The 21,509-nt window shown below is 46.6% G+C and overlaps 1 protein-coding gene across 1 annotated transcript in view; it reads left to right on the top strand.

Moving 5' to 3' along the window:
- LOC144721480 (estradiol 17-beta-dehydrogenase 11-like) overlaps window positions 1-11,114 on the top strand; it is a 36,188-nt gene extending 25,074 nt beyond the window's left edge. The window contains exons 7-8 of the mRNA XM_078599119.1: window positions 1,598-1,714; window positions 10,770-11,114. Of these exons, the coding sequence (XP_078455245.1) occupies window positions 1,598-1,714; window positions 10,770-10,914 (262 nt within the window). The 3' untranslated portion in view covers window positions 10,915-11,114. The remainder of the gene's footprint in view (window positions 1-1,597; window positions 1,715-10,769) is intronic.
- The last annotated feature ends 10,395 nt before the right edge of the window (window positions 11,115-21,509 follow it).

Genomic DNA, 21,509 nt, shown 5'->3' with positions numbered 1-21,509 from the left:
CCCACTCCTCCACCCACTCCACCACCCCACTCCTCCACCCACTCCTCCACCCCACTCCACCACCCACTCCTCCACCACACTCCTCCACCCCACTCCACCACCCACTCCTCCACCCCACTCCTCCACCCACTCCTCCACCCACTCCACCACCCACTCCTCCACCCCACTCCTCCACCCACTCCTCCACCCACTCCTCCACCCCACTCCTCCACCCCACTCCACCCCACTCCACCACCCACTCCTCCACCCACTCCTCCACCTCACTCCTCCACCCCACTCCTCCACCCACTCCTCCACCCCACTCCTCCACCCCACTCCTCCACCCCACTCCTCCACCCACTCCTCCACCCACTCCTCCACCCCACTCCTCCACCCACTCCTCCACCCCACTCCTCCACCCCACTCCTCCACCCACTCCTCCACCCCACTCCTCCACCCACTCCTCCACCCCACTCCTCCACCCCACTCCACCACCCACTCCTCCACCCCACTCCTCCACCCACTCCTCCACCCACTCCTCCACCCCACTCCTCCACCCCACTCCTCCACCCCACTCCTCCACCCCACTCCACCACCTACTCCTCCACCCCACTCCTCCACCCCACTCCACCACCCACTCCTCCACCCACTCCACCACCCCACTCCTCCACCCCACTCCTTCACCCCACTCCTCCACCCACTCCTCCACCCCACTCCTCCACCCCACTCCACCACCCACTCCTCCACCCCACTCCTTCACCCCACTCCTCCACCCACTCCTCCACCCCACTCCTTCACCCCACTCCTCCACCCCACTCCTCCACCCCACTCCACCACCTACTCCTCCACCCCACTCCTCCACCCCACTCCACCACCCACTCCACCACCCCACTCCTCCACCCCACTCCTCCACCCCACTCCTCCACCCACTCCTCCACCCACTCCACCACCCCACTCCTCCACCCCACTCCTTCACCCCACTCCACCACCCACTCCTCCACCCACTCCTCCACCCACTCCTCCACCCCACTCCTCCACCCACTCCTCCACCCACTCCTCCACAACACTCCTCCACCCCACTCCTCCACCCCACTCGTCCACCCCACTCGTCCACCCCACTCCTCCACCCCACTCCTCCACCCCACTCCACCACCCACTCCTCCACCCCACTCCTCCACCCCCACCTCCACCCCACTCCTCCACCCCACTCCTCCACCCCACTCCTCCACCCCACTCCTCCACCCCCACCTCCACCCCACTCCTCCACCCCACTCCTCCACCCCACTCCTTCACCCCACTCCACCACCCACTCCACCACCCACTCCTCCACCCCACTCCTCCACCCACTCCTCCACCCACTCCTCCACCCCACTCCTCCACCCCACTCCTCCACCCCACTCCTCCACCCCACTCCTCCACCCCACTCCTCCACCCCACTCCTCCACCCCACTCCTTCACCCCACTCCACCACCCACTCCACCACCCACTCCTCCACCCCACTCCTCCACCCACTCCTCCACCCACTCCTCCACCCACTCCTCCACCCCACTCCTCCACCCCACTCCTCCACCCCCACCTCCATAGTCGTCGTTGTTGCTGCTGCTTCTTTGCTCCGCAGGTTCGTTGACGTGCTGGAGCCCGAGGCGGTGGTGTCGCGCCTCCTCTCCGCGATCCTCGCCGGAGAAACCCTCGTGCTCATCCCTTCCTCCATGCACTTCAATATTCTCTTAAGGAGGTGAGGGTGTTGGGGAGGTGGTGCGGAGAAGGCGCTTGAGGGGGGCGGTGAGCGAGCGAGTGAGCGAGCGGAGTTTGTATGTTCTCCCGCGGTTCTGCATGGGTCTCCTCTGGGTTTGTGGTTTCCTCCCATAACTAAAACAAACACACACGCACGCACTGCAACTGGTATTGGCTAAAACATCGCAATGCTGAAACATTTCCAGCAAACAGTCCTCGACTTATGAACATCCGACTTAAGAACACCGTACTTATGAAACAGCTTCCATGACATCTAAAAAAAACATCAACTTCAAACGCGTTTAAATACAGTGCATTGTTGCGTTCCGACTTACGACCCGTTCGACTTGCGAACGGGTCTCACGAATGAATTCGGTTGGTAACCCGAGGACCCCCCGGACCTGATTCGGGTTTCAGACTCAGCAGCAGCAGCAGCATCGCCCCCTACTGCAGCAGCGTGGCATTGCCCTCCTGACAAAGTCCCGAGACTCGGCTGAAGCCTTTCGTGCGTAAACAAGTGTGTGGGTGATCATGAGTATTATATTACTAATCGTAATTAACCAGGTGGGAACACGAGAGATCTGGATCGGAGTCTCATTCACACGAGCGGCGCGCGTCACCACAATCACAACGACAGATTAACGCGCAGTAGAACTTGTACTTTATAACTTGTACAATATGACTTGTACAATATAACTTGTACAATATGACTTGTACTTTATAACTTGTACAATATGACTTGTACAATATGACTTGTACAATATAACTTGTACAATATAACTTGTACAATATGACTTGTACAATATGACTTGTACAATATAACTTGTACAATATGACTTGTACAATATGACTTGTACAATATAACTTGTACAATATAACTTGTACAATATAACTTGTACAATATGACTTGTACAATATGACTTGTACAATATGACTTGTACAATATGACTTGTACAATATAACTTGTACAATATAACTTGTACAATATGACTTGTACAATATGACTTGTACAATATGACTTGTACAATATAACTTGTACAATATAACTTGTACAATATAACTTGTACAATATGACTTGTACAATATGACTTGTACAATATGACTTGTACAATATGACTTGTACAATATAACTTGTACAATATGACTTGTACAATATGACTTGTACAATATAACTTGTACAATATAACTTGTACAATATGACTTGTACAATATGACTTGTACAATATGACTTGTACAATATAACTTGTACAATATGACTTGTACAATATGACTTGTACAATATAACTTGTACAATATAACTTGTACAATATGACTTGTACAATATGACTTGTACAATATGACTTGTACAATATAACTTGTACAATATGACTTGTACAATATGACTTGTACAATATAACTTGTACAATATAACTTGTACAATATGACTTGTACAATATGACTTGTACAATATAACTTGTACAATATAACTTGTACAATATGACTTGTACAATATGACTTGTACAATATAACTTGTACAATATAACTTGTACAATATGACTTGTACAATATAACTTGTACAATATAACTTGTACAATATGACTTGTACAATATAACTTGTACAATATAACTTGTACAATATGACTTGTACAATATAACTTGTACAATATGACTTGTACAATATGACTTGTACAATATGACTTGTACAATATGACTTGTACAATATGACTTGTACAATATAACTTGTACAATATGACTTGTACAATATAACTTGTACAATATGACTTGTACAATATGACTTGTACAATATGACTTGTACAATATAACTTGTACAATATAACTTGTACAATATGACTTGTACAATATAACTTGTACAATATGACTTGTACAATATAACTTGTACAATATAACTTGTACAATATGACTTGTACAATATGACTTGTACAATATAACTTGTACAATATGACTTGTACAATATAACTTGTACAATATGACTTGTACAATATAACTTGTACAATATGACTTGTACAATATAACTTGTACAATATGACTTGTACAATATAACTTGTACAATATGACTTGTACAATATAACTTGTACAATATGACTTGTACAATATAACTTGTACAATATGACTTGTACAATATAACTTGTACAATATGACTTGTACAATATGACTTGTACAATATGACTTGTACAATATAACTTGTACAATATGACTTGTACAATATGACTTGTACAATATGACTTGTACAATATGACTTGTACAATATGACTTGTACAATATAACTTGTACAATATAACTTGTACAATATGACTTGTACAATATGACTTGTACAATATAACTTGTACAATATGACTTGTACAATATGACTTGTACAATATAACTTGTACAATATGACTTGTACAATATAACTTGTACAATATGACTTGTACAATATGACTTGTACAATATGACTTGTACAATATGACTTGTACAATATGACTTGTACAATATGACTTGTACAATATAACTTGTACAATATAACTTGTACAATATGACTTGTACAATATGACTTGTACAATATAACTTGTACAATATAACTTGTACAATATGACTTGTACAATATAACTTGTACAATATAACTTGTACAATATGACTTGTACAATATGACTTGTACAATATAACTTGTACAATATGACTTGTACAATATAACTTGTACAATATGACTTGTACAATATGACTTGTACAATATAACTTGTACAATATGACTTGTACAATATGACTTGTACAATATGACTTGTACAATATAACTTGTACAATATGACTTGTACAATATGACTTGTACAATATAACTTGTACAATATGACTTGTACAATATGACTTGTACAATATGACTTGTACAATATAACTTGTACAATATAACTTGTACAATATGACTTGTACAATATGACTTGTACAATATAACTTGTACAATATAACTTGTACAATATGACTTGTACAATATAACTTGTACAATATGACTTGTACAATATAACTTGTACAATATGACTTGTACAATATGACTTGTACAATATAACTTGTACAATATAACTTGTACAATATGACTTGTACAATATGACTTGTACAATATAACTTGTACAATATAACTTGTACAATATGACTTGTACAATATAACTTGTACAATATGACTTGTACAATATGACTTGTACAATATAACTTGTACAATATAACTTGTACAATATGACTTGTACAATATGACTTGTACAATATGACTTGTACAATATGACTTGTACAATATGACTTGTACAATATAACTTGTACAATATAACTTGTACAATATGACTTGTACAATATGACTTGTACAATATGACTTGTACAATATGACTTGTACAATATGACTTGTACAATATGACTTGTACAATATAACTTGTACAATATAACTTGTACAATATGACTTGTACAATATGACTTGTACAATATGACTTGTACAATATGACTTGTACAATATGACTTGTACAATATGACTTGTACAATATGACTTGTACAATATAACTTGTACAATATAACTTGTACAATATGACTTGTACACTATAACTTGTACAATATGACTTGTACAATATGACTTGTACACTATAACTTGTACAATATGACTTGTACAATATAACTTGTACAATATAACTTGTACAATATGACTTGTACAATATAACTTGTACAATATAACTTGTACAATATAACTTGTACAATATGACTTGTACACTATAACTTGTACAATATGACTTGTACAATATGACTTGTACAATATGTCTTGTACAATATAACTTGTACAATATGACTTGTACAATATGACTTGTACAATATAACTTGTACAATATAACTTGTACACTATAACTTGTACAATATAACTTGTACAATATGACTTGTACAATATGACTTGTACAATATAACTTGTACACTATAACTTATACAATATGACTTGTACAATATGACTTGTACAATATGACTTGTACAATATAACTTGTACAATATGACTTGTACAATATAACTTGTACAATATGACTTGTACACTATAACTTGTACAATATAACTTGTACAATATGACTTGTACAATATAACTTGTACAATATAACTTGTACAATATGACTTGTACAATATGACTTGTACAATATAACTTGTACAATATGACTTGTACACTATAACTTGTACAATATGACTTGTACAATATGACTTGTACAATATGACTTGTACAATATGACTTGTACAATATAACTTGTACAATATGACTTGTACAATATGACTTGTACAATATAACTTGTACAATATGACTTGTACACTATAACTTGTACAATATGACTTGTACAATATAACTTGTACAATATGACTTGTACAATATGACTTGCACACTATAACTTGTACAATATGACTTGTACACTATAACTTGTACAATATAACTTGTACAATATAACTTGTACAATATGACTTGTACACTATAACTTGTACAATATGACTTGTACAATATGACTTGTACAATATGACTTGTACAATATAACTTGTACAATATGACTTGTACAATATAACTTGTACACTATAACTTGTACAATATGACTTGTACAATATGACTTGTACAATATGACTTGTACAATATAACTTGTACAATATGACTTGTACAATATAACTTGTACAATATGACTTGTACAATATGACTTGTACAATATAACTTGTACAATATGACTTGTACAATATAACTTGTACACTATAACTTATACAATATGACTTGTACAATATGACTTGTACAATATGACTTGTACAATATAACTTGTACAATATGACTTGTACAATATAACTTGTACAATATAACTTGTACAATATGACTTGTACAATATGACTTGTACAATATAACTTGTACAATATGACTTGTACACTATAACTTGTACAATATAACTTGTACAATATGACTTGTACAATATGACTTGTACAATATAACTTGTACAATATGACTTGTACACTATAACTTGTACAATATGACTTGTACAATATGACTTGTACAATATGACTTGTACAATATGACTTGTACAATATGACTTGTACAATATAACTTGTACAATATGACTTGTACACTATAACTTGTACAATATGACTTGTACAATATGACTTGTACACTATAACTTGTACAATATGACTTGTACAATATGACTTGTACAATATAACTTGTACAATATAACTTGTACAATATGACTTGTACAATATGACTTGTACAATATGACTTGTACAATATGACTTGTACAATATGACTTGTACAATATAACTTGTACAATATGACTTGTACAATATGACTTGTACAATATGACTTGTACAATATAACTTGTACAATATAACTTGTACAATATGACTTGTACAATATAACTTGTACAATATGACTTGTACAATATGACTTGTACACTATAACTTGTACAATATGACTTGTACAATATGACTTGTACACTATAACTTGTACACTATAACTTGTACAATATGACTTGTACAATATGACTTGTACAATATGACTTGTACAATATAACTTGTACAATATAACTTGTACAATATGACTTGTACAATATGACTTGTACAATATGACTTGTACAATATGACTTGTACAATATGACTTGTACAATATGACTTGTACAATATGACTTGTACAATATGACTTGTACAATATGACTTGTACAATATGACTTGTACAATATAACTTGTACAATATGACTTGTACAATATGACTTGTACAATATAACTTGTACAATATGACTTGTACAATATGACTTGTACAATATAACTTGTACAATATGACTTGTACAATATGACTTGTACAATATGACTTGTACAATATGACTTGTACAATATAACTTGTACAATATGACTTGTACAATATGACTTGTACAATATAACTTATACAATATGACTTGTACAATATGACTTGTACAATATAACTTGTACAATATGACTTGTACAATATGACTTGTACAATATGACTTGTACAATATAACTTATACAATATAACTTGTACAATATAACTTGTACAATATGACTTGTACAATATGACTTGTACAATATGACTTGTACAATATGACTTGTACACTATAACTTGTACAATATGACTTGTACAATATGACTTGTACAATATGACTTGTACTCGCGTTATGGTGCAAACGAACACCACAACAACCGGCAACTCCACCTTAGACCACAATGACACCCATTACAACCAACAACAGCAGCTAGAGCCACGGGTACTACCACAAGACTGGCGATAACAATAATAACCACAACATTGGCAACAACAACAACCACAACACCGGAATCAACAACAAACATTACAATGGGAACAACTACAACAACTGGAACGATGTGAACAACAATAACCACAACACTGGCAATAACAACAACACAAATAGCACCGCCCACGGCACGACGACAAGCACATCAACCACTACGACATCGCAGCCACAACACAGACTCACACAGCACAACCACCACAACACAGACTCACACAGCACAACCACCACAACACAGACTCACACAGCACAACCACCACAACACAGACTCACGCAGCACAACCACCACAACACAGACTCCCACAGCACAACCACCACAACACAGACTCCCACAGCACAACCACCACAACACAGACTCACACAACACAACCACCACAACACAGACTCACGCAGCATAACCACCACAACACAGACTCACACAGCACAACCACCACAACACAGACTCACACAGCACAACCACCACAACACAGACTCCCACAGCACAACCACCACAACACAGACTCCCACAGCACAACCACCACAACACAGACTCCCACAGCACAACCACCACAACACAGACTCCCACAGCACAACCACCACAACACAGACTCGCACAGCACAACCACCACAACACAGACTCACACAGCACAACCACCACAACACAGACTCCCACAGCACAACCACCACAACACAGACTCACACAGCACAACCACCACAACACAGACTCACGCAGCATAACCACCACAACACAGACTCACACAGCACAACCACCACAACACAGACTCCCACAGCACAACCACCACAACACAGACTCACACAGCACAACCACCACAACACAGACTCACACAGCACAACCACCACAACACAGACTCACACAGCACAACCACCACAACAAAGACTCACGCAGCATAACCACCACAACACAGACTCACACAGCACAACCACCACAACACAGACTCCCACAGCACAACCACCACAACACAGACTCACACAGCACAACCACCACAACACAGACTCGCACAGCACAACCACCACAACACAGACTCACACAGCACAACCACCACAACACAGACTCCCACAGCACAACCACCACAACACAGACTCACACAGCACAACCACCACAACACAGACTCACGCAGCATAACCACCACAACACAGACTCACACAGCACAACCACCACAACACAGACTCCCACAGCACAACCACCACAACACAGACTCACACAGCACAACCACCACAACACAGACTCCCACAGCACAACCACCACAACACAGACTCCCACAGCACAACCACCACAACACAGACTCCCACAGCACAACCACCACAACACAGACTCACGCAGCATAACCACCACAACACAGACTCACACAGCACAACCACCACAACACAGACTCCCACAGCACAACCACCACAACACAGACTCACACAGCACAACCACCACAACACAGACTCACACAGCACAACCACCACAACACAGACTCCCACAGCACAACCACCACAACACAGACTCCCACAGCACAACCACCACAACACAGACTCCCACAGCACAACCACCACAACACAGACTCACACAGCACAACCACCACAACACAGACTCACGCAGCACAACCACCACAACACAGACTCACACAGCACAACCACCACAACACAGACTCCCACAGCACAACCACCACAACACAGACTCCCACAGCACAACCACCACAACACAGACTCCCACAGCACAACCACCACAACACAGACTCACGCAGCATAACCACCACAACACAGACTCACACAGCACAACCACCACAACACAGACTCCCACAGCACAACCACCACAACACAGACTCACACAGCACAACCACCACAACACAGACTCACACAGCACAACCACCACAACACAGACTCCCACAGCACAACCACCACAACACAGACTCCCACAGCACAACCACCACAACACAGACTCCCACAGCACAACCACCACAACACAGACTCCCACAGCACAACCACCACAACACAGACTCACACAGCACAACCACCACAACACAGACTCACACAGCACAACCACCACAACACAGACTCCCACAGCACAACCACCACAACACAGACTCACACAGCACAACCACCACAACACAGACTCACACAGCACAACCACCACAACACAGACTCACACAGCACAACCACCACAACACAGACTCCCACAGCACAACCACCACAACACAGACTCACACAGCACAACCACCACAACACAGACTCACGCAGCATAACCACCACAACACAGACTCCCACAGCACAACCACCACAACACAGACTCCCACAACACAACCACCACAACACAGACTCCCACAGCACAACCACCACAACACAGACTCACGCAGCATAACCACCACAACACAGACTCACACAGCACAACCACCACAACACAGACTCCCACAGCACAACCACCACAACACAGACTCACACAGCACAACCAACCACAGCGCACACGGCCACAACAGAGCGATGGGCGTGTGGGCCCCTAGGTTATGACGCTTGCGGGTGATTGAGTGATGGGGCATGTGGTGACGGGGGGGGGGTGTAATGATGGGGTGTGTAGGTGTGTGGGCGATGGAGCGACGGGACCTGCTGATGATGGGGCGTGTGTGTGATGGGGCGTGTGTGTGATGGGGCGTGTGAGTGATGGGGCGTATGGGTGATGGTGTGATGGGGCTTGGAGGTGATGGGGCGTGTGAGTGATGGGGCGTGTGAGTGATGGAGCGTATGGGTGATGGTGTGATGGGGCGTGTGAGTGATGGGGCGTGTAGCTGATGGGACGTGTGGCCCCGCTTCTCCCAGCCTGCTCCCCACCCGCGCCCTACAAGCGATCTACGCCACGATGGCGATCAGCTTCAAAACCCGCGCCGGCCTCGCGGGGACGAAGACGAGCGGCGAGGAGGCGCAGGAGCCCGGAGCGGAGCACGGAGCCAAGGTGCGCCTCTGAGAGCCTCCCAACCATCCAGCCCCGGCCCTCCGGTCCGGGGCTGGATGTTGTGGCAACGTGTCTGCTCGGATCTCTCGCAGAGCAACTCCTTCTGAGATCGCCGAATGTGACTTTTGTTTTCATCGACACACGCGGGGACGCCCTGAAAAAGAGGGGAATGCTGATCCCGCAGTCGCCAAATAAAAAAAACCTGACGAACACGTCGCTTCTGTGCCGTCTGTGATGATTCGCTGCACGAGAGCACCCGGTTTCATCCCGAGTGGCTGAAACCCAGGTTCAAGGCCAGGGTCTCAGCAGTGCCACCTGATTGTCCTGACCCCCCCCCCCCAATCCACCCGGCCACGGCGAGCTCTGGCTCAACGTTGAACGCAGATCGTTTTCGTCGGTTCGTCGGCTCGTCCGTTCTTCGGCCAAAACCGCGACGACGTCTCCATCATCAGCGGCACGGCGAATCGCCGCGCAGGGCGACGGTCTTCACGCGTCACGCGTTCCGTCGGGACGCACACCACCTGCCCGCTGGGACCTGCTGCAGCTGGCGGAACCGTCCGTTCGCGCGTGCGTCCGTGCGTGTGTCTATCCATGCACGTGTCCATCTGTGTGTCTATCCGTGCGTGTGTCTATCCATCTGTGTGTCTATCCATGCGTGAGTCCGTGCGTGTGTCTGTGCGTCCGTCTCCAGATCAGAATGCCAACCCCCACACGGGAGCTGCACGGCCCTCCACCAGAAGGGCCCTGAGACCCACTGAGGCTTTCCTGCATTAACGACTCCTGCTCCTATGAGAATGATTTGCGATGGTGACATTGACCAGGGGTTTGTGGTCCGATTCCAGTAGGCCGCACGGGTTGAACCTGCGGGGTGTACTCACCGTAAACGATGCGCAGTCCGCTTCGTAGTGCATGAGACGTCGGTCAAAGAATGGTAGAACGGCGGTGTGTGCGGGCATCGCGGTCAGTGGCGGATGAAGCTCGTGCGGGGCCTGTAGCATGATGCTATAAAGGGGCCCAAAGTAAAAAAAAACACGTAAATATTAAAACACAAATGTTTACTTGCATAGTAAAGTAATTAAATTTTTTTATTTGCTATACAGCCAGAAAATATGACAAATCGCTAACCTTAAACACCCAGTCGGTCATAAAAGTTGAAGGCAGTGTAGTACTATAGAAATACAGCAAGTGCAGAACCACTGAACCGGAATTGATAGCTTGAAAGCATTTAGCGCGGATCCCTTGAAAGTGCGGGGCCCGTAGCTACTACACCTGTAGCTACTACACATGCAGCTACTACACGTGCAGCTACTACACGTGCAGCTACTACACGTGCAGCTACTACACACATGTAGCTACTACACGTGCAGCTACTACACACGTAGCTACTACACATGCAGCTACTACACGTGCAGCTACTACACGTGCAGCTACTACACGTGCAGCTACTACACGTGCAGCTACTACACGTGCAGCTACTACACGTGCAGCTACCACACCTGTAGCTACTACACCTGTAGCTACTACACGTGCAGCTAGTACACGTGTAGCTACTACACGTGCAGCTACCACACCTGTAGCTACTACACCTGTAGCTACTACACGTGCAGCTACCACACCTGCAGCTACTACACGTGCAGATACTACACGTGCAGCTACCACACCTGTAGCTACTACACGTGCAGATACTACACGTGCAGCTACTACACGTGCAGCTACTACACGTGCAGCTACTACACGTGCAGCTAGTACACGTGCAGCTACTACACGTGCAGCTACTACACGTGCAGCTACTACACCTGTAGCTACTAGACGTGCAGCTACTACACCTGTAGCTACTACACGTGCAGCTACTACACGTGCAGCTACTACACGTGCAGCTACTACACGTGCAGCTACTACACGTGCAGCTAGTACACGTGCAGCTACTACACGTGCAGCTACTACACATGCAGCTACTACACGTGCAGCTACTACACGTGCAGCTACTACACGTGCAGCTACTACACGTGCAGCTAGTACACGTGCAGATACTACACACATGTAGCTACTACACCTGTAGCTACTACACATGCAGCTACTACACATGCAGCTACTACACGTGCAGATACTACACCTGTAGCTACTACACGTGCAGCTACTACACATGCAGCTACTACACATGCAGCTACTACACATGTAGCTACTACACATGTAGCTACTACACATGCAGCTACTACACATGCAGCTACTACACATGCAGCTAATACACGTGCAGATACTACACCTGTAGCTACTACACATGCAGCTACTACACATGCAGCTATTACACATGCAGCTACTACACATGTAGCTACTACACATGTAGCTACTACACATGCAGCTACTACACGTGCAGCTAGTACACGTGCAGCTACTACACGTGCAGCTACTACACGTGCAGATACTACACGTGCAGCTACTACACGTGCAGCTACTACACGTGCAGATACTACACGTGCAGCTACTACACATGTAGCTACTACAAATGCAGCTACCACACGTGCAGCTACTACACATGCAGCTACTACACGTGCAGCTACCACACGTGCAGCTACTACACATGCAGCTACCACACGTGCAGCTACTACACATGCAGCTACTACACGTGCAGATACTACACATGTAGCTACTACACGTGCAGCTACTACACGTGCAGCTACTACACGTGCAGCTACTACACGTGCAGCTAGTACACGTGCAGATACTACACCTGTAGCTACTACACGTGCAGCTACTACACGTGCAGCTACTACACGTGCAGCTAGTACACGTGCAGCTACTACACGTGCAGCTAGTACACGTGCAGATACTACACCTGTAGCTACTACACGTGCAGATACTACACCTGTAGCTACTACACGTGCAGCTACTACACGTGCAGCTACTACACGTGCAGCTAGTACACGTGCAGCTACTACACGTGCAGCTAGTACACGTGCAGATACTACACCTGTAGCTACTACACGTGCAGCTACTACACGTGCAGCTACTACACGTGCAGCTACTACACGTGCAGCTACCACACGTGCAGATACTACACATGTAGCTACTATACGTGCAGCTACTACACGTGCAGCTAGTACACGTGCAGATACTACACCTGTAGCTACTACACGTGCAGCTAGTACACGTGCAGCTACTACACGTGCAGATACTACACCTGTAGCTACTACACGTGCAGCTACTACATGTGCAGCTACTACACGTGCAGATACTACACCTGTAGCTACTACACGTGCAGCTACTACACGTGCAGCTACCACACGTGCAGCTACTACACGTGCAGCTAGTACACGTGCAGCTACTACACGTGCAGATACTACACCTGTAGCTAGTACACGTGCAGCTACTACACGTGCAGCTACTACACGTGCAGCTACCACATGTGCAGCTACTACACGTGCAGCTAGTACACGTGCAGCTACTACACGTGCAGATACTACACCTGTAGCTAGTACACGTGCAGCTACTACACGTGCAGCTACCACACGTGCAGCTACTACACGTGCAGCTACCAAACGTGCAGCTACTACACGTGCAGCTACTACACGTGCAGCTAGTACACGTGCAGCTACTACACGTGCAGATACTACACCTGTAGCTAGTACACGTGCAGCTACCACACGTGCAGCTACTACACGTGCAGCTACCACACGTGCAGCTACTACACGTGCAGCTACCACACGTGCAGCTACTACACGTGCAGCTACCACACGTGCAGCTACCACACGTGCAGATACTACACGTGCAGCTACCACACGTGCAGCTACTACACGTGCAGCTACCACACGTGCAGCTACTACACGTGCAGCTACCACACGTGCAGCTACTACACGTGCAGATAATACACGTGCAGCTACCACACGTGCAGCTACTACACGTGCAGCTACTACACGTGCAGCTACCACATGTGCAGCTACTACACGTGCAGCTACTACACGTGCAGCTACCACACGTGCAGATACTACACGTGCAGCTACCACACGTGCAGCTACCACACGTGCAGCTAGTACACGTGCAGCTACTACACGTGCAGCTAGTACACGTGCAGCTAGTACACGTGCAGCTACTACACGTGCAGCTGCTACACGTGCAGCTAGTACACGTGCAGCTGCTACACGTGCAGCTAGTACACGTGCAGCTACTACACATGCAGCTAGTACACGTGCAGCTACTACACGTGCAGCTACCACACGTGCAGCTACTACACGTGCAGCTAGTACACGTGCAGCTACTACACGTGCAGCTAGTACACGTGCAGCTACTACACGTGCAGCTACTACACGTGCAGCTACTACACGTGCAGCTACCACACGTGCAGCTAGTACACGTGCAGCTACCACACGTGCAGCTAGTACACGTGCAGCTGCTACACGTGCAGCTACTACACGTGCAGCTACTACACGTGCAGCTACCACACGTGCAGCTAGTACACGTGCAGCTGCTACACGTGCAGCTACCACACGTGCAGCTACCACACGTGCAGCTACTACACATGCAGCTAGTACACGTGCAGCTACCACACGTGCAGCTAGTACACGTGCAGCTACCACACGCGCAGCTAGTACACGTGCAGCTACTACACGTGCAGCTACCACACGTGCAGCTACTACACATGCAGCTAGTACACGTGCAGCTACCACACGTGCAGCTAGTACACGTGCAGCTACCACACGCGCAGCTAGTACACGTGCAGCTACTACACGTGCAGCTACCACACGTGCAGCTACCACACGTGCAGCTAGTACACGTGCAGCTGCTACACGTGCAGCTACCACACGTGCAGCTACCACATGTGCAGCTACTACACGTGCAGCTACCACACGTGCAGCTACTACACATGCAGCTAGTACACGTGCAGCTACCACACGTGCAGCTAGTACACGTGCAGCTACTACACGTGCAGCTAGTACATGTGCAGCTACCACACGTGCAGCTAGTACACGTGCAGCTACCACACGTGCAGCTACCACACGTGCAGCTAGTACACGTGCAGCTACTACACGTGCAGCTACCACACGTGCAGCTACTACACATGCAGCTACCACACGTGCAGCTACCACACGTGCAGCTACCACACGTGCAGCTAGTACACGTGCAGCTACCACACGTGCAGCTACTACACGTGCAGCTACCACACGTGCAGCTACTACACGTGCAGCTACTACACATGCAGCTACCACACGTGCAGCTACTACACGTGCAGCTACCACACGTGCAGCTAGTACACGTGCAGCTACCACACGTGCAGCTACTACACGTGCAGCTACTACACGTGCAGCTAGTACACGTGCAGCTAGTACACGTGCAGCTAGTACACGTGCAGCTACCACACGTGCAGCTACTACACATGCAGCTACCACACGTGCAGCTAGTACACATGCAGCTACCACACGTGCAGCTAGTACACGTGCAGCTACCACACGTGCAGCTAGTACACATGCAGCTACCACACGTGCAGCTACTACACGTGCAGCTACCACACGTGCAGCTACTACACGTGCAGCTACCACACGTGCAGCTACTACACGTGCAGCTAGTACACGTGCAGCTAGTACACGTGCAGCTAGTACACGTGCAGCTACTACACGTGCAGCTACCACACGTGCAGCTACTACACGTGCAGCTACCACACGTGCAGCTACTACACGTGCAGCTAGTACACGTGCAGCTAGTACACGTGCAGCTACTACACATGCAGCTACCACACGTGCAGCTAGTACACGTGCAGCTAGTACACGTGCAGCTACCACACGTGCAGCTACTACACATGCAGCTACCACACGTGCAGCTAGTACACGTGCAGCTACTACACGTGCAGCTAGTACACGTGCAGCTACCACACGTGCAGCTAGTACACGTGCAGCTACCACACGTGCAGCTACCACACGTGCAGCTAGTACACGTGCAGCTAGTACACGTGCAGTTAGTACACGTGCAGTTACCACACGTGCAGCTACCACACGTGCAGCTACTACACGTGCAGCTACCACACGTGCAGCTACCACACGTGCAGCTAGTACACGTGCAGCTACCACACGTGCAGTTACCACACGTGCAGCTACCACACGTGCAGCTAGTACACGTGCAGCTACCACACGTGCAGTTACCACACGTGCAGCTACCACACGTGCAGCTAGTACACGTGCAGCTACCACACGTGCAGCTAGTACACGTGCAGCTACCACACGTGCAGCTACTACACACATGTAGCTACCACACGTGCAGCTACTACACGTGCAGCTACTACACATGTAGCTACTACACATGTAGCTACTGCATGTGTAGCGACTTTTGCTACTAGGATAATCCGTCACTGATCACGGTCCGAATCCACCAAAGTGTAGAGAGAGAGAGGTAGCCCGGCTGCATTGGGAAACAGGGCGATCGTCGCCCACGTGATGCGAGCACGTGGGCAGCGCCCTCTGGGTCAGGGGTCGGCAGCCTGCGGCTCCGAAGCCCCACGCCGGCTCTTTGGCTGCCCCCTTTGCGGGCAGCCGCTTTACAAATTACAAAAACAACGTAATTCTTCAACGCAATGTTACGTCAAGATAAGTGATTAAATATGGCAGGGAATGGGCAGCTATGGAATGTCTTGGTGATGACAAAATGTACAAACAGGCAAACTGTATTGTTCAAGGTTAGCGAAGGGGGACAAACACTAAACTAACGCAGCTAATGAGAATAGGGTTCCCCCTTTTATCTGGCAACAAAACAGCTGTGTTAAGTTGTTAAAACACCAGACTGAAACCTGTTACGAGGAATCATGTCTGCATTAACTACAATAAATGTGGTCAGAATGCAAACAAAAAAAACACACTGATAATATACAGTGAGGGGAAAAAGTATTTGATCCCCTGCTGATTTTGTACGTTTGCCCACTAACAAAGAAATGTTCAGTCTATAATTTTAATGGTAGGTTTATTTGAACAGTGAGAGACAGAATAACAACAACAAAATCCAGAAAAACGCATGTCAAAAATGTTATAAATTGATTTGCATTTTAATGAGGGAAATAAGTATTTGACCCCCTCTCAATCAGTTAGATTTCTGGCTCCCAGGTGTCTTTTATACAGGTAACGAGCTGAGATTAGGAGCACACTCTTAAAGAGAGTACTCCTAATCTCAGCTTGTTACCTGTATCAAAGACACCTGTTCACAGAAGCAATCAATCAATCAGATTCCAAACTCTCCACCATGACCAAGACCAAAGAGCTCTCCAAGGATGTCAGGGACAAGATTGTAGACCTACACAAGGCTGGAATGGGCTACAAGACCATCGCCAAGCAGCTTGGTGAGAAGGTGACAACAATCGGTGCGATTATTCGCAAATGGAAGAAAAACAAAAGAACTGTCAATCTCCCACTGTCTGGGGCTCCATGCAAGATCTCACCTCGTGGAGTTGCAATGATCATGAGAACGGTGAGGAATCAGCCCAGAACTACACGGGAGGATCTTGTCAATTATCTCAAGGCAGCTGGGACCATAGTCACCAAGAAAACAGTTGGTAACACACTACGCCGTGAAGGACTGAAATTTTGCAGCGCCCGCAAGGTCCCCCTGCTCTAGAAAGCACATATACATGCCCGTCTGAAGTTTTCCAATGAACATCTGAATGATTCAGAGGACAACTGGGTGAAAGTGTTGTGGTCAGATGAGACCAAAATGGAGCTCTTTGGCATCAACTCAACTCGCGGTGTTAGGAGGAGGAGGAATGCTGCCTATGACCCCAAGAACACCATCCCCACCGTCAAACATGGAGGTGGAAACATTATGCTTTGGGGGTGTTTTTCTGCTAAGGGGACATGACAACTTAATCGCATCAAAAGGACGATGAACGGGGCCATGTACCGTCAAATCTTGGGTGAGAACCTCCTTCCCTCAGCCAGGGCATTGAAAATGGGTCGTGGATGGGTATTTCAGCATGACAATGACGCAAAACACACGACCAAGGCAACAAAGGAGTGGCTCAAGAAGATGCACATTAAGGTCCTGGAGTGGCCTCGCCAGTCTCCAGACCTTAATCCCATAGAAAATCTGTGGAGGGAGCTGAAGGTTAGAGTTGCCAAACGTCAGCCTCGAAACCTTAATGACTTGGATGAGATCTGCAAAAAGGAGTGGGACAACATCCCTCCTGAGATGTGTGCAAACCTGGTGGCCAACTACAAGAAACGTCTGACCTCTGTGATTGCCAACAAGGATTTTGCCACCAAGTACTAAGTCATGTTTTGCAGAGGGGTCAAATACTTATTTCCCTCATTAAAATGCAAATCAATCTATAACATTTTTGACATGCGTTTTTCTGGATTTTGTTGTTGTTATTCTGTCTCTCACTGTTCAAATAAACTTACCTTTAAATCATAGACTGATCATTTCTTTGTCAGTGGGCAAACTCACTGTATGCATTGTCTTTGAAACTGATTGGTCCACATCAGAGACAGCTTTCCTTAGAGCCTCGTCTCCAAAAGGTGTTCGACCAGAGGACGCCAAAAGGCGAACAGCACAAAGACAGCGCCACTCTCAGAGCAACGAGAGCTCGGGGCGAGCAGCTACATCACGGGACCTCCTTTGCCAGAACCACAATATGAGAATACGTTTTTCCCCTTTTATCTGGCAACAAAACAGTCGTGTTAAGTTGTTAAAACACCAAACTGAAACTTTTTTTACAAGGAATCATGTCTGCAGTTTACTCCATCGCCTATTTCGTTTTATTTACGTGAGAATGTGTGTTGTCATCTGCTGTATACTTGCTGCTGCTGTGTTTGTGTACACACAGCTTTGCGTGTGGTGCGGCTCTCGAACTATTGTGGTCAAAGGCAAACACTTTCAAAACACGTCTCTCCTTACTGTTTGAAACGTTGCCGACCCCTGGGCTCGAGAGAAAAAGAAGAGTTGGGAATCCGCAAAGGCTTTCCGGAGTAAACGAGCGTAATAATCGACAATGTTAACCTCTCATGAAACAATAGATGTTATCATAACGCACACGCATACACAGGGAGACATCAACAAAAACATCCCCCCCCCATAGCCTGCAAAGACAAAGCTCATGCAAAGACAAAGATCCCCGGTATAGCCCTTTAACAGAATGTTGGGGCAAGTGCTGTTAGCGAACACCGATTAAGACCGGCACCACGCCCCGTCGCCTTTGTCTCCCCAGCGCTGATGTTTACACACCGCAGCAGGTACTCATTTGAGGCTGAGTAAATCTTGGGGAGGCCCATGTCCGGTTCAAATATGCGAGACTGTCATTGGTCGTGAGCGGGAATCGAACCCGGGTGGCCGGATTCGTGGCACAGTGCGCTAACCACAACACTACCGCTCCCCATAGGCACGCTCACACAGGCAAAGACACAGGCAAAGACACAGGCACAGACACAGGCAAAGACACCCGCAGACAACAACAGAAGCCGCCATTCTCCACCACGTGGCCTTGATGTCACCACGACGCTCGTGTGTCAGGCCAGATGCACGTCGAGGCCACGTGAAGGCTCGCTGACGGGAGGTCACGAGGCAGACCCAGGTGCCGTGGTTTGACTGACTGAGATGACTGGCAGATGCATCAGCTGTGGCCCCCACCCCCCACTGTGCCAACCTGCGGGATTCTATCCGCGCGGCGCTCCGCTCGTTGTGAGCGTCGCTCCGCTGCCCTCCGTTGCTGTTGGAGGGCGACTCCTCAGGAGCGTCGACCTTGACACTGCTGGTATCAGTGTTCGACAAGTCCACCCATCTCCATGTCCGCCTGAACAACATCACTCCATCGTTTTTCCAGTATTTGTCGCGCCCGTTTAATCCCCTCTATCCAGCCAAACAGAAGCTGCTTGGGCATGCAGTGGCTGGGCATGCGGGCTACATGACTCAGCCATGTAGCATGCGGGCTACATGATCCTGCCAATGCAGCCTTGCCCGCCGGAGGCGCTCACCGATGGGAATGCGTCCAGATCTTTTAAGGATGCGTGAGCTCCTCGCACAATCCAGCCTGGTTAAACCCAGAATGGATAGTGGGCAGTCTAGTCTGAATGCTTAGAACTGGCGCAGATGTTCCATTCGAGGAGTCCAGGTTTCGCAAGCATAGATAAGGGAGGACATGACCGTGGCCGAAAAAACCCGAAGCGTCGTGTGGAGCGACAGACCAGGTAGCTTCCACACAGCGTTATGCAGCTGGTGAAATGGAAAACTCTCTCCAGAACTGCGCCATCACCAATGGGGAGTTTAGGGGGTGTGATAGCAAAACATTCCCAGTCAAAGTGCTTAGTTTTGGTGGGGCTGATGGTAAGTTACCACCTCTTAGTGGCACGCTCCAGGTTCAGCAGCAGCACCTCCATCTCCTTCTCTGAGTGAGAAGCAATCACCAGATCATCAGCATACATAACATGGTTGACCAATAGGAAGTCAATCGTCGACCGCACCAGAGCATCGATCAGCCTCCCATTGTATCTGTACCAGATGGACATTCCTCTGGCACAGCTATGAATAGTTTATCAAATTACATGGTCGAAGAAGATGTAAAAAAAATGTGGGATCCAGATTACATCCCTGTCGCACCCTAAGGTGAACAGGAGCTTTACCAGTGACTGCCCACTATCACCAAG

This window comes from Lampetra planeri, chromosome 12, assembly GCF_965212315.1.
Source record: "Lampetra planeri chromosome 12, kcLamPlan1.2.h2, whole genome shotgun sequence".
Taxonomy (NCBI): Eukaryota; Metazoa; Chordata; class Hyperoartia; order Petromyzontiformes; family Petromyzontidae; genus Lampetra; species Lampetra planeri.
Note: the sequence above shows the minus strand (reverse complement) of the source record. Positions and strands in the feature narration are given on the sequence as shown.